This window comes from Rhinatrema bivittatum, chromosome 3 (genome assembly GCF_901001135.1).
Source record: "Rhinatrema bivittatum chromosome 3, aRhiBiv1.1, whole genome shotgun sequence".
In the NCBI taxonomy this organism is placed as follows: Eukaryota; Metazoa; Chordata; class Amphibia; order Gymnophiona; family Rhinatrematidae; genus Rhinatrema; species Rhinatrema bivittatum.
The window spans coordinates 535,054,685-535,070,363 of record NC_042617.1 but is presented as its reverse complement, the minus strand read 5'-3'; the positions used below and the strand labels follow the sequence as shown (position 1 = coordinate 535,070,363).

The window sequence follows — 15,679 nt, the reverse complement described above, 5'->3', positions numbered from 1 at the left end:
AGCGTTGCCATGGCCACACTGTCTTTGACGTGGCCATGGTAACGCTGCTGCGTTCTGCATCTCATTAGTTTGATACATGGGAGCATTAAAACTAGCAGGTGACTCACGTTACCATGCTGGGCTTTACATGGCGTAGTACATAATCCCCCCTCCCCATCTCAGTGTGCTTAATAAAAGGGGTTCAGTAGCAAGATAGCTTTAGATTTTACCCCTGCTATAGGTAAATTAATTGATTTTTCTTGAAGCTCCCCACTACCTTCAACTACACCAAACAAAAGAGAACATTGGTTCTAAGAATGGAAACAAGAAAGCATGAGAAGTTTATATCCACATGGCATGCTCCTGTTGCCAGGGGATTCAGCCAGGTTTCATTCACTGGATCCAAACGTTTTTAATTCAACCCATGGGTGGCATGAACAGTTTATTACTCTGGAGAATTTCTTGTAAGACTTGGTAAATAGAGGCAGGCGTCTCTTAAATAAAGCACTTATCAGAGAACTTGTTGACTGGTACAGATATATAGTTCCACTTTATATGAAATTATTTACAGGCCCAAATCAAGTTCCATATGCATGCAACAAATCTTCTTAAATGATGATACATCAAAGACATGACCAGTGGAAGGGGTGTATGACTCTTAGTGCTTACAGTTAGCTCCTGGCAGTGACAGCACAAAATGAAGATAGTCAGTCTCTTTCACAAATTTGTAGTGATCCCAAGGTGACAAATAATATAAAGAATGCCTGAAGAGATGAGATGTTTTTCCAGTGTCCTTGCAATGATAACAGTAGCTACCTTACAAGTACCCTCACCAATTTTACTGATCCGGAGTTGCGATCTGAAGGGCAGCTGGCACTATCTAAATCCAGGATAACTGCCCAGGTCAGGCTAGCAGGTTATAAATCAAGTTTTGTAATCATCTCCAGACTGGACTTGACTTTTATAAGTCAAAGGTGACACTGAACTGTCATAGTATCTGGATTAAGACCCTATAAGACAGGAAAAGCTAATTTTTGTAGGAACTCTGTCAGTTTGATTCTGATAAACAATTCAATTCCATTTTTCTCCTTCAAGGCCTCCAATCCGCTGTGGCAGTCGAGGGGCTCCAGCACGGTGTCAACAGGGGGCCGTTTCAGGTGTCCATCCTGCCGCCATGAGGTGGTCTTGGATCGGCATGGGGTTTATGGGCTGCAAAGGAACCTGTTGGTGGAGAACATCATTGATATATACAAGCAAGAATCATCCAGGTGAGAGAGAACGCCATCAGTGTGATTGCATGCTGCCTCAGGCTGGAGCTGCTTGACCAGGTGAGAGAGAACACCATCAGTGTGATTGCATGCTGCCTCAGGCTGGAGCTGCTTGACCAGGTGAGAGAGAGAACGCCATCGGTGTGATTGCATGCTTTCTCAGGCTGGAGCTGCTTGACCAGGTGAGAGAGAACGCCATCGATGTGATTCATACTGTCTCAGGCTGCATGTTATCTGCCTGTCCTGCCTGTCCTGACCTGCAAATCCCTTTTGTTGCATTCTGAAACTCCTGCATCCTTGTCATACACAATGGCAATTCAGCTATCTCTTTACTCATGTTAGTGTGATTTGTTCTTCTGATCTTTCAAGAGCTATCCTACAACTTTCCTTTGGATACAGAGGTTGCAAAATAACTATAAGAGAGATCATCAGACTTTAAAAACTTAAGATTAGAAGACAAACCTTCCCACAATGCTGATGTACCATTTTCACGGGATCCTAATAAAAATGATGTCTATATAATTTGACTTATGAGGAAAGGCTGAAGGAGGTGGGTTTATTTAGCCCAGAGAAGAGAAGACTGAAGACTGACATTACAGTAATAGTATTCAAATATATAAAATTTGTTCTAAAAAGCATGGAGATCAATTTTCCATCGCTGAGTAAAGGACAAAATACAAAGAACTTAATTTATAGCAGGGGAAGCTTAGGCTTGGCATTAGACAGAAGCTTACAATAGTGAATTAGTGATACAAGTTACCTGGCCATTCTTGTTTTGTAAAGGCAGGTTAGAACAATATCTCTCTGGGATGGTTTAGATGCAATGAGGGAGAAATGCTCCTACTTGGTCATGTTTGGTGAGTGGACAGGATCTAAAAACTCATGGAAATCATTTCCCTATACCATTTTTTTTTTAACAAAATATACATGCTTCTCATTCCTATAGAGGGACATTTGGCGCCTGGCAGTTCTTACATTTATATATACAATAGGAAAAATATTTTGTTTCCTTGCTACCAGCATCACACATTGCTAACCCCTTCTCTCAACTGTTTGCAAACTTTGGTTCTTTGCAAATTTTGGTTTCAGGTGTCTAAAATTTGTTCTGTTCAATAAACTAGCTTGGCTCCTCTGTTAGTCCATGAAATATGCTAGGATAATACTCTATTTACAAAGAGAACTGTTTTTGATTTTTAGAATTGTAGTTTTGTTTTAGCATTCTGTTCTTATATACAGTATATGCCTAATTTCAGCATATACAGTACATAACATAATGAACACCGGTACATAAGAACATATTCAGAAGGGCACTTAGTGGACAAGTTATCCAGCTAAAGTTAGTTGATAACTTGTCCTAGATATTCAGCGGGATAAACGTCCTGCTGAATATACTCGGCTAATGTTATCCGGCTACTGCTAACTGGATAACTTTAAACCTCACCGGCCAGTTTTTGAATGTGGCCGGTGAGGTTTAAAGTTAACCTGCCTTGCATGGCCGGATAACTCCCTCCTTACCCGGATATCTCTAAAAGATATCCGGGCAAGTAGCGCTGCCTGAGAAGGAAAATAAATAAATAAATAAATAAATAAATGGGCCAGCGGCTGGATTCTTCCCCTCCCGCTCCCCAAATTTTGTATATGGACCTTTTGGGCTGTGCCCCACCCCATCCACCAACCGCTTCCAAAATCTTTAAAACTCCTGCAGTACGCAGGTCACCAGCCCCCTCCCCACAGCCCATTCCCGTTACCATTTCTATGAATGGATTGAGAGGGACTGGAAGCGTAAACCATGGGAGCGAGTGAGTTGAGACCTTGCTCCCAGCACGTTTTCTTTTTTTTAAGTATGGGGTGTGGGGGATGTGGGCAGGAGGGACTGGGGAAGGGAACTCTATTTACATAAATGTTAATGGGAATGGATAATTTTAGACCTGCTCTAAAGCAGGCCCCAAATTATCCAGCTAACCTAGCTGGATATATCTGATCCTCGGCTAAATTAGCTGGATATGTCAGTCCCTCTTCAGAACAACTCTTGTTTATCTGGCTAAGTTATAGCCGGATAAGTGCCTGAATATGCCACATTTGCTATTTAGATGGATATCGTTTGAGTCATCCCTCTAAATGGCTTTGGAATATGGACCTCGTCAGTTTGTAAGTGGTTATTTTTATTTGATTGTTAACTGCTCTGATTTTATGTTAGAAAGGCGATATAAGAGGAAAACTAAACTACATTTGGATACGGAGAAATAAGGGTCGACGAACAAGTTGCAGAGGATACCTTTTAATTGGACTAATTTAAACCGCTTGTGACTTAGCTCCCCTATGAGGAAAGACTAAAGAGGTTAGGACTTTTCAGCTTGGAGAAGAGATGGCTGAGGGGGGATATGATAGAGGTGTTTAATATCATGAGAGGTCTAGAATGGGTAGATGTGAATCGGTTATTTACTCTTTTGGATAATAGAAAGATAGGGGGCACTCCATGAAGTTAACATGTAGCACATTTAAAACTAATCGGAGAAAGTTCTTTTTCACTCAACGCACAATTAAACTCTGGAATGTGTTGCCAGAGGATGTGGTTAGTGCAGTTAGTATAGCTGTGTTTAAAAAAGGATTGGATAAGTTCTTGGAGGAGAAGCCCATTACCTGCTATTAAGTTCACCTAGAGAACAGCCACTGCCATTAGCAATGGTAACATGGAATAGACTTAGTTTTTGGGTACTTGCCAGGTTCTTATGGCCTGGATTGGCCACTGTTGGAAACAGGATGCTGGGCTTGATGGACACTTGATCTGACCCAGTATGGCATGTTCTTATGTTCTTATGTCCCCTCTTATCAAGGTAAGGATGGAAGAACAGGCGCAGATTAAATCCAAAGAGAATGTCTTTATCCTCCAACACACACAGTATACACAAGACTAGCCAGAGCCGGTGCAAGGGTGCCCTAAATGAAATTTTGGCAGTGCCCACCCTCCAAGTCCCAGGAGCATTCCCTTTTCTTTTCTTCCTCCAATCCCCATCCTAGGAGCAGTCCTGGATTTGTCAATAGAAACACTAAATCTGTGCCTAGGAGGGCAAAAATCCTGGGGAAGGGGGCGTGAGGAGCAGGCTGGTTGAAGATTTATTGTCTTCCAGCTGTGCTGAATCTCACTCAAAAAAGACCAGCCCTCTGCTTCCTGATCCAGCCCCTCCCTTCCCAGGAGCACGCAGGGAACAAAACGGGAGGAGAGTGAGCCTGGAGCACAGAGAGCAAAGGGGGATCATTTTGGGAAGATTAGAAGAGGCTGAATGGGGATTATTGGGGGTGAGAATAGAGGCTGAGGAATGAGAGCAGATCAGATGGGAGGAAGGAGGCAGAGAGTATGTGTGTGTGTGTGTGTGTATGTGAGAGAGAAGTGATTGATGCTGGTGTGTGTGTGTGAGTGCCAGATTGAGAGATTAGAGAGGAGCTGTAAGGGGGAGCAGGACCAGAGCACAGTAGGGATACCTTCCTCCTCACCTTCCCTCTCCCCCACCCACTGCAATTCAGCTTCTCTCTCACCCAGGGCCATGTCAGAGAGTCAGAGAGTGACAGAGCTGAGATTAGAGTGCGGCCCACTGAAGATTAAAATGAGTTCTGAATTCCATTAACATATTCTAAACACCAGACTACAAGCAGCAAGAACTCCGTCCTCACTCACACCCATCTGGCTCTCATCACAATTGACATGCACCGATACTCCATTTTCTCCCATAACCTTTCTCTTGTATAGGTCAAACACTGCAGTGTTATGTGACTAGGAGAGATAAATGAGTTCCTTATAGATCTGCTTTCAAGTGCTATTCTTTGACTGACACTATCACTTAGGATCATTGTGTGACCAGCATTATACCTCTAAAAAGTGCTTTAGAATACAGACTGCAAAAAAGATGTTGTGTCTGTCTCTGTACAGTATAGAGTGTGTGGACAAGTGCCATGTTTCTGCCTCAGTAAAGCACTTTAGGACGGACAGTGTTTAATGAGTGGCTAATGTCTTTATATCTTTATAAAGCCATTTAGGCTACAATTTGTAAGAAAAATGTGAAGTATAATCAGAACAGTTCCCCTTCCTATTCCTTTGGATTTTGAATTGAACAATTCCAGTTAACTGAGAATGATGGAAAAGCTGTTGGACTGACTTCAGGAATCCTTGAGTTAGAGGAGCAGAATTCTAAATGCACCATGTACAGATCAGAAGGACTTGCCCCACCTGTGTTTCTGTAGGAACCAGTAAGATTTGGACAAAAAGGCAAACAGAGAAGGAGAAGAAGCAACAGTCATGAAATGATGATGCTAAAGAGAGCAGGGACAGTAATGGCGAGGATGGTGACAATGAGCAGGGGGACAAATGCACTGCAAATATTTTTAAATACATTTCATGACTTAGTCATGGGTAAATTCCTTCCCTCCACCCACCCCACGATAATCATATTCCTAACAGTGAGTATGGTGATGGGATTAAGGTGAATGAATTTACTAGAATGCTGAAATCATGGTCCAGTGGTCAGAGCATAGAAGTATGAGTCAGAAGACTTCTGAGATGTGACATCTAAGCCCAGCTCTGTCTATGATTCTTTGTGTGACCATAGGCAAGCTGCTTTATTTTTCTGGGCCTTACTTCACCCAACTATAAGTAGATAAAAGTAGACAATAATAACATTGTTCTCCTCTGTCTGCCCTAGAAGTTGTCATTCACTTCTGGAGCCAGAGTTGTGCTGTCAGGCCATCTGCACCAGAGGTTATTAGCTGAAGGTTTATGAAATGTGCTATGGGGCTTCTTTTTTTTTATAAAAGTCACCCTATAAACCCCAAATCATCAGAATAATTCTTGCAATGATGCTGATAAAGATGATAATGGGAAGGCAAAAAATAGTGATAATGTTGAAGAGGAAGATGGTGGTAATAAGGAGGAGTGTAGAGAAAATGACTTTAATACGGATGATGAGAGGCTGAGAATAGGAATGAAGTGATGGTGATAATAAACAAGAATAGATTTTGAGAAATGGAGATATAGAAGGTGGTAACTGGAAAGTGGATTCTAATAATGAGGGCAATAAGATCAGGAATGTAGTATTATGAGTGGGAATTAATGTGATGGTAATGATGAAGAGCAATAAACTATTAATAAGGATGGGGATGGCAACAAGATGGCAACAAGATGCAATTCAGCTTCTCTCTCACCCAGAGATGGGTGAGAGAGAAGGTGCCATTTTGATAGAGGGTTAACGTAGGGTTAACATGAAACATGATGCCATATTGATACGGAGTGTGATAATAAGGAAAAGGTTGATAATGATAAGAATGGAGATAATGAGATGCATGATTTTAGTGGGTAAGATGAGGTTGATGATAATAGGGGATGGTGAGAACATTGATGATGAGGAATATATTGATAGCAGTCATAATGAGTAAGAAGATGCTTTATTGAGAAGAGTTATGGTGATGAAGATAATAATTAGAAAAATTATCATGATTTTGAGCGGCTTGAGGGTGGTTATAAACGAGGTTGGTTGATTGATGATTCTAATGATGCAAGCAAGAACTGTGATAATGCAAATGATGCTGATTGTGAAGTTGAGGGTCGGGATGAGGAAGATTTCGACAAGAAGAGTAATTATGAGCCTGATGACAATGATTTTGACTTTAGTTTGTGCCATTTTTTTGTAACACGCCTGTACTAAAAGCAGTAGCTAGAATAAGAACAGCAAATGACCCTAGCATAACATCAAGGGCCTCTCTAGGAGGTCAGCTTGGAGATCAGGGAGGGGGGGCCTTTAAGCTCTTTCTGGCAATTGACATTCCTGATAAATTGCTTTGTCTGACTCTGAATTCCTTCCTTTCAGACCAATTCACAGTAAGGCAGAGCAGCAGCTAATGTGTGAGGAACATGAGGATGAGAAAATCAACATCTATTGCCTGACCTGCGAGGTACCCACCTGCTCTATGTGTAAGGTTTTTGGTGCTCACAAGGACTGTGAGGTGGCACCACTTACAAACATCTATACAAGGCAAAAGGTACTATTCATTGATCTATAGAGATATAATTCTCCCTAGCAAATAGTTGAAGGGTAGTTAATGGAGGGATGGAAAAGAATGGATAGCGGAAAAAAAAATCTGGAAGGTTGAGTACAGCCTGAAGTTCTTGTTTATCCTGCACTCTCGCTATTGCTACTCCCAATAATATTCTCTGTATCGCCAAATGGGTGCATGTAAGTGGTGCATGATTTCAAGCAGGTCTACAGAGATGGAGGTAGCAAGGCTCGTTTTGGCAAACCCAGCTGTGAAACAGAAGTCCTGAAAACGTGAACCCACTTCTGCCTTTGGGAGTCAGCAATGTATCACTTATTGCAGCTAGTAGGATTCTACCTCAGGGATCAAGACTAAGAGATGCCTTTCCAGTTTTATAGGGAAATATCTTCTTAAAAAGTGTACTCGTTAATAGATGCTGATGCTCTTTGTCAGTAATTTAATATGTTGTAAAGATGCTAATATACAGAAAATTTCTAACAGTGCCCTTTGTGCCTTTAAAGTGTCCTGGTTACCACTCACCATAATAATGAAGGTGGCACGATTCCAATCTAAGATGCTGAAACTGTCCATCCTTCCTTCACCTATTGCAAATTGTGGTGTCTGTCTGTCACATACTTCAAGAGCTCAGTCTCCTGTTCCTGTTCCCTTCCAACTCCCCACCCCTCCAGAGTGACCTGAGCGATGGCATCGCCATGCTCGTGGCAGGAAATGATCGCGTCCAGGCGATTATCTCTCAGATGGAAGAAATCTGCAAGACCATCGAGGTAAGGGAAGCACCCAGCCGTACTGTGACCTCTAGAGATTGAAGTATTCCTGCAATGAGAACGAGAGGAGGTTATTTAGTTAATTAGTTCCATTAAATGCATGCCTAATCACTCTAGCACTCCAAGCATGGCACAGCGTAAAATACGTCAGCAAAGTAAATCAATGTTAAAAATACAAATATGACAATAACTTTCCTAACCAGCCAGCGGCTGAATATGGACCTAGTTATTCGTTTTTGCCTCTATGGCAAGTTTCTTCTTAAATTCTATCTGGGCTTGCCTTATTAATGTCTTACACCTAATTTGCCAGTGGTCATGTTCCTTCCTATTCTTCTCATGCCATTTTTGTCTTTGATAGTCTCTCTCACCTCTCCATTTAAACATGGCTGGCAGTTGTTTGGCCTTCCATCGTCTTTTTTTAAGGCACAGAATAAATTGTATCTGGGTTTCTAAGATGGTAATTTTTAAACAATTTCTACATGTAATGCAAGCTTTTAATCATAACAACCACTCCTTTTAGGTTTTTTCTAATTTCCTCATTTTATTGTAGTCTCCCTTTTATAAAATTAAATACCACTGCTTTAATTTTAATTATTGGCCTCCCACCAATTGTTATTGTCAAATTTGATTGCTTTATGATCATTCTTGCTAAATGGCTGCACCAACATTACTTAGTTCAGGCCCAGCTTCTTTATGAAGCATCATTTACAGCCTCCAGAAAATTTTCCTCCTTAGCATGTCCTGATGGGACATTTATCCATTCAACATTGGGGTAATTAAAATCTCTCATTATTATAGTGTTGCCAGTTTTATTAGCTTGTGTAATCTTTGTTAGCATTTCACAGTTTGCCTCTTCATCCTTGCCAGAGGGGCAGTAGTATATATCCTTCTCTCTACTATACTCTTTCCCATCACATATGGAATTTTTAACTATAAAACTTCCATAGTTTGTTTCTTGCAGAACTTTTACCCCGTTTGACTATATGCTATCCCTCTGCCAGTTTGGACTGCCCTGCCAATTTGATACAATTTGTATCTTGTATTCCATTGGTTACCCTCTGTTCACCAGGTATTTGTGGTGCCTATTTGTCAATGTCTTCATTTACTGCCGTATATTCTAACTCTCCAATCTTATTATTAAGATTTCTGGTATTTGCTTACAGACACTTAAAGTATAAAGTATGCTTTTTATTTCTGCTTATTAGCAGTTGATACAGAAATGTGGAATCATTTGTATTTGTCTACTTCATATTTATTTAAATCCACCTAATCTACTTCAGGTCTTACCACAACCTATCAGGATATTTTAAAATTCTTGTTTGACAGTATTGTTATAGATACCTCACTCCTAACCACAAGCTTTAAAGCGACTGTTGACTTTTCCCCTAGTTTAAAAGCTACTCTTTTTCCTTTTTGAATGTTAGCACCCCAAAATGTTCCCCAATTCTTAACAAATCTGAAACCCTCTTCCCTGCACTATCAATTCATCCATGCACTGAAACTCTTGTGGGCTTCTGTGTATGGAACTAGGAGCATTTCTGAGATTGCTATCCTGGAGATTCAGGATTTCAGTTTTCTACCTAAAAGCCTAAATTTGACTTTCAGAACCTCTTTTCTATACTTTCCTATGTTATTGGCACCCACATGCATCAAAACAGCTGGTTTTTCTCAGCACTCTTTAAAATCTTACATAGGAGATGCTTGAGGTCCGCTGCCTTTGAATCAGGCAGGCAAGTTACCAAGTAATCCTCACTCCCAGCAGCCACCTAGCTACATTTCTAATGACCGACTTGCCAGTAATGACAGTCCTATCCCTTACCACCTGAAGACACATCTTCCGTGCGAGAGGATAACTCATCGCTTGGAGGGCAGGTGCTCGCTACAAGATCACTTCCTGCCATATCAAGGTGATGATGCCCTTCCAGGCGACTTTGCTTCTCAAACAGAGCATAGTGCTTACAAGAATGGAAATGGGACTGCTCTTCTATGTCCATGAAAGTCCTCTCTATAATACTTCTCTATCTCTCCAGGTCTGCCATTCTAGCCTCCAGAGATTAATTTGTTTTCTGAGAACTAGAAATTCTGCACTGCATGCATATATAATGACTTCTCACCGAGTCACAAATGCAAAAGATTGGATAGCCCCCATTTCACTGCTGGATTGCTGTCAGCATCTTTTTGTTTTCAGTTAAAATAATTGAAATCCCTTAAATTTATAGGGTATATTTTTGCATACTCCATTCGCTAATGCAGGGGGTGGCCAACTTTGGTCCTCAAGGGCCACAAATAGGTCTGTTAGTCAGGATGTTCACAATGAATATGCATGAGATAGATTTGCATGCACTGCCGCTATTGAATGCAAATCTACCTCATGCATATTCATTGTGGATATCCTGAATACCTGGCCTGTTTGTGGCTCTCGAGGACCGGCATTGGCCACCCCTGCGCTGATGTCTTATTGACCTACTATTTCTTTAAATTGTAGTCAGAGTTAATTTGCATTTATTTGTATGTAGCCACTAATTGACTTTTACTGAGCAGAATTTTTTCCTAGTCCCCTAATTAGGCAGAAATCTGTATACCAAGATTTGAGTCTGGGGTGGGTGGGAAAAACAAACACATGAAACAAATGAGCATATAGTTTAAAATTTTAAGCAATTGCTACCCACCAACAGACAATCTGCCCTGCAGTTAAGCACAGTCCTCACAGCAAACAAAATATGCTAGAGTATAGAGAAATCTCAGTACAAAGATTGCCAGGTACAAGAAAAGTTGTTATTGTCTTACGTTTAAACCTATGAAAAATGATTTTACATAATGCCTAACCAAGCTCTGTAATTAACCTGTACAGTATATTGCCTACTAGTATGAGATAATGGGATGCTCAGGGGACAGCGTCTTATAAGAGTCCTGAGAATCTGTATTTATGTTGTCCTTTATTCAAGGAAAAGATTTAAAAGCAGAGTAAAGTACTTGCCGATCTGACTATATATCCCAAAGATCTTGTGTTTTTATTTACTATTCAAGACCTCGGATTACCCATGTAATATTTCCAGCACAATGTTAACTGTGTATAATTGTACGACGATCTCCTATTTCTTTACTCTGACTTGTTCGATGTATATTGAAAAATTCAATAAATATAAGTTACAAAAGAAAATAGTACTTGCTGATCACAAATGCTAGGCTGATTTTCATAGCCATTTACATGCATAGAATCTGTTTTCATGTGCATTAATGACTTGTTTGAAAATCTGCTGGTCTTTTGTGTGCCAAAAAGTGTGCACATAACTTGAGTTTGTGCATATTTTTATGCATGCAAAAAAAGAAGGCATTCTGGGTTTGGGGTGGGAAGCGTGGAGGTGGGGCAGAGCTTGGTTATATGTGCATACTTTTGATTTTAAAAAGTGAGTGAGGCACAAGTTACATCATGCTAGGAGCAGGTGTAACTTTATGTGGGGGAGTTTGCCTGCCTACTTTCCGAGAATTTTCAAAACAGAAGTATGCATGTACTTTTGCTTTGAGAATTTGTGGAAAGTCTGTGGGAGACAAAGAAAGTAATCAAGAAAGCAAAAAGTCAGGTGGAAGAAAGGATAGCCAAAGAGGTAAAGTAAGATGACAAAACATTTTTTCAGATACATCAGAGAAAAGAGAAAGGTCCAAAGTGGTATAGTGAAATTGAAAGGTGTCAAGGAAAGATCAATGTGCGAAGAGAGATGAAGAAATGGCGGAAATATTAAACAAATTCTTCAGTTTGATGTTCACTAAATGAGACCCGGGAGAAGGATCGTCGCTAGTTAACAAGACTGTGGATGGGGGTGGAGTAGACAAAACTCCATTTATAGAAGAGAATGTATGGGAAGAGCTAGGAAAACTGAAAGTGGACAAGGCCATGGGGCCGGATGAGGTACATCCCAGGATACTGAGGGAGCTCAGAGATGTGCTGGCAGGTCCACTGCGTGACCTGTTCAGTGAATCCCTGGAAACGGGAGTGGTGCCAAGGGATTGGAGAAGAGCGGTGGTGGTCCCGTTTAACAAGAGTGGGAACAGAGAGGAGGCTGGAAACTACAGGCCAGTTAGTTTCACCTCAGTGGTGGGAAAATGAATGAAGACTCTGCTGAAGGAAAGGATAGTGAACTATCTACAGGCAGGAGTCTCTCTTTATATTGGTCTTCCAGTGAGCTCTTTACCAGCTCTACAGATTGTACAGAATGCTGCTGCATGGATTTTGTCAGCTGCCTGTACAATGGAAATTAAATCTGATATATGAACTGGTGTATAGTGATTCTACACCTTGGGAAAAAAAAACAAACCCCTGTGTTATGAATTTATAAACCCTCATGTTCATTAAGATCTGCAAACAGAGACCTTCTGGACTTTCCTTCCCCAAAACTGGCACATCTTGATGCACAGCTTTTTCTGTGGCTGGTCCACTGTTTTGGAACAGATATGAACTCTGACATCCATTAAGTCCTTCCAAAAAACTTTGATATGGTGTCCTCAGATTGCTTTAAACATCCAGCATTTGGCTTAAGATGTGATTTGCTGTTCATTGGCTGCCCTTGAGTTAGTTTGATTTGGTGCGTGCATGCTTTTGTTCCTCACCATGAACAACTATGAATGTGTGCAGAATATAAATTCTTTTTACATCAATAAATAAATGTCTCATGCATATTTAGTGTGAATATCTTGAAAACTTGACTAGCTAGTGCCACTCAAAGACTAGAGATGTCTACCCTTGTTCTAGATAGAGAGAAGAAGCTGACATTTTTGTTTTTGTTTCGTCTTGTGCTTGTTACAGGAGATGTTCCCAGACCTTGTAACTTTTTTTTATACTGCTTCGTACTGTATAAGCAGCTGATTGCTACCTCGTGAACTGCGTTATCGTGGTTATACTTACGCACCTGATTCCCAGGCTTCCTCCTTCTTCTCTCTTCTCTACAGGACAATAGTCGGCGGCAAAAACAGAACCTGAGCCAGCGTTTTGACTCCCTGTACAACATTCTGGAGGATCGGAAGAAAGAGCTGCTGCAGATCATCACACGAGAGCAGGAAGACAAGCTACAGCACGTGCGAGCCCTTATCCGCCAGCATGGAGACCACTTGGAGACCACCTCCAAGCTGGTGGAGACAGCCATACAGTCTATGGAAGAGCCCCAGATGGCTGCTTTCTTACAAGTGCGTGTCCACCTGCATCAGTTTTCTCTCTGATTTCAGTTATGGTTTCATAAGTGACATCTTCTTATTCTAACTTGTGATTTCAGTTGTAAGTTAAGAGGTGTTGTGAGTGGTGACCCTTGTGGAATTATATACCAGAATACACCTGGCAACAAAATGGATGGCTTTAATTTCCTGCACATGAGGTTCTCTTATAAGTTCTTAATGCCATTCATTTTCTCTGATTTACAGCATAGGAGTGGCTCCATGAGAAATATTCTATCCATAAAAAAGTCTCATTTTTTAATGTCAAAATTAATCACCTTTACTTCCCAGAGTTAGAGAAGCAGGTCCCCTTTCCTTGACGTATCAATCTCCTGCCATTTGCTTGTCTGAAGTGACCCTGTAAAAGATAGGTCATGCCAACCAGCCCAATCATTTGATTGGTTAACTAGCAGTGGTGCTTTAGACTTAAAAAAAATATTTTTAGCTTTTTTTATAGCTGAAGTGGGAATCCTAGTATAAAAATTTCCTCTGTTAAGATGAGGGAATGTATTTTGCAATGGCATGGTATGGGGATCATACTGCAGTTTGGAAACCTGTCATTAGCTAATGAGTTATGATATGAAACTGTATGTATATGATGTATTCTTATACTATTAAATTCAAAACAACATCATGTTTGTTAACATGATGTTGTTTTGAATTTAATAGTATTAGCTAATGAGTATCATGAGTAGAGACAGAATTGGCTTGGGAAGAATTCCCATAATCCATCTCACTGGGGTCTCTGATTTAGGGCTATTTCAGCTCCAAAGCAAATACACTGAAATGGGGAGATTGTTATGTCTTCTAGAATATATAGCTCACTCAGAGGCTGGTGTAAGAAGCCGCACTAACCCTAGCATGGTTTTTAACCCCTGTTTTAGCACAGGTTTCTCAGCGGTACCCTAATCCCTAATGTGATAGGGGCTTTAGCACAAGAAAAAACTGCACTAAAACTCCGAGTGAAACCCTTCATCTGTTATTTTCATAAGATTCTGACATGTCCTTTGTTACAACATTCGAATGCTGAAGGGCTCCTCAAGGTAGCGGTTCAAAGTTGGCCACCTTAGCCTCTTCAGTTGGTCTTTTTCAGTTATTTAGATTTAGTTATGCTGCTATAGTTATCTACATTATATTGTTTTACATTATCTTTTTATTAGCTAAATAATTTGTTCTTGTTACTGTTTTATATTGTTTAATGTAATTTAGAATTCATCTATTATTATCCTGTTATATGTACACGCAATTGCGTATTTTTGTTCCTTGTACACCGACGTGATATCTTTGATGAGCGGCGGTATAGAAAAACCATTAAATAAATAAATAAATAAATAAATTTGAAAAGTTATGCCTATAGCCTTCTTTTTATTTCCTTTACAGCATGCCAAGGAGCTGATTAAGAAGTAAGTATGCCATCACATTAATCCTTTCTTCGCCTCCTGTTTTCTCCAGTCGTTGGAATGCTTGCAGCACGCATGTTGGGTCTTTGTGTGCTGCTTGCATGGGGCATACAGGAACTTAGTGTATAGTGAGTTTTTATAATATGCTTGCCTCATTCTTTCTTTTTTCTTTATTTCTAATTTGCTTCTCTTTTCTCTTCTTCTTCTTCTCCTTTTGTTTTTGTTTTTTCTTTTATGCTTTCTTTTGCTCTTTTAAGCCTGGGTTTCTCTTCCATTCCTAATAAAAAAAACAAAAAACTAACAAAAGATAGAACATGACAGCAGATAAAGACCATACGGCCCATTCAGTCTGTCCATTCACATCTTCTTTTCAGCTTTGTAGTCTCTTATTGTCCCTTGGAGATCCTCTGTGCTTATCCCAAGCTTTCTTGAATTCTGACACTGCTATCATTTCCACTAAGTCCACAGAGCTATTCCATGTCTTCACCACACATTCTGTAAAGAAATATTTCTATAGATTACTCTGGAGTCTACCTCTTTTATCCTCATCCCCTGACTCCTTGTTCTAGAGCCTTCTGTCTATTGAAAGGGACCCACCTCCTGTGCATGTATTCCTCAGATGTATTTCTTTCATATCTTCCCTATCTCGCCTTTCCTCTAGAGTATACATTGGTCATTTTAGTAGCTACTCTCTGGACCAACTCTGTTTGGTTTGTATATTTTTAAAGGTGCGGTCTCCAGAATTGTACACAGAATGCCAAATGCAGTCTCACCAGAGACATACAGAGGCTGACTGCTGATTAATCCTTTCCCTGTGCACTCAAACATCTTTCTGGCTTTTGCCATTATCTTATCTACCTATTTGGCTACCCTAAGATCATCAGATATGATCACCCCCAGACAGGGGCGGATTGGCCTATCGGGGGGTTGGCATTCCCCGGTGGGCCGGTTGCTCTGGTCACGTGGTTTGCTGAGCGCAGCCGCGACAGAGCCGCGCTCGGCAGACCAAGGGGTATCTCCTGGG

At 40.6% G+C, this 15,679-nt stretch overlaps 1 protein-coding gene across 1 annotated transcript in view; it reads left to right on the top strand.

The window, feature by feature from the left end:
• TRIM54 (tripartite motif containing 54) overlaps window positions 1-15,679 on the top strand; it is a 105,634-nt gene that overhangs the window by 47,680 nt on the left and 42,275 nt on the right. Inside the window, exons 2-6 of the mRNA XM_029596335.1 lie at window positions 1,075-1,247; window positions 7,103-7,274; window positions 7,958-8,053; window positions 12,998-13,231; window positions 14,636-14,658. Coding sequence (XP_029452195.1) covers window positions 1,075-1,247; window positions 7,103-7,274; window positions 7,958-8,053; window positions 12,998-13,231; window positions 14,636-14,658 — 698 coding nt within the window. The remainder of the gene's footprint in view (window positions 1-1,074; window positions 1,248-7,102; window positions 7,275-7,957; window positions 8,054-12,997; window positions 13,232-14,635; window positions 14,659-15,679) is intronic.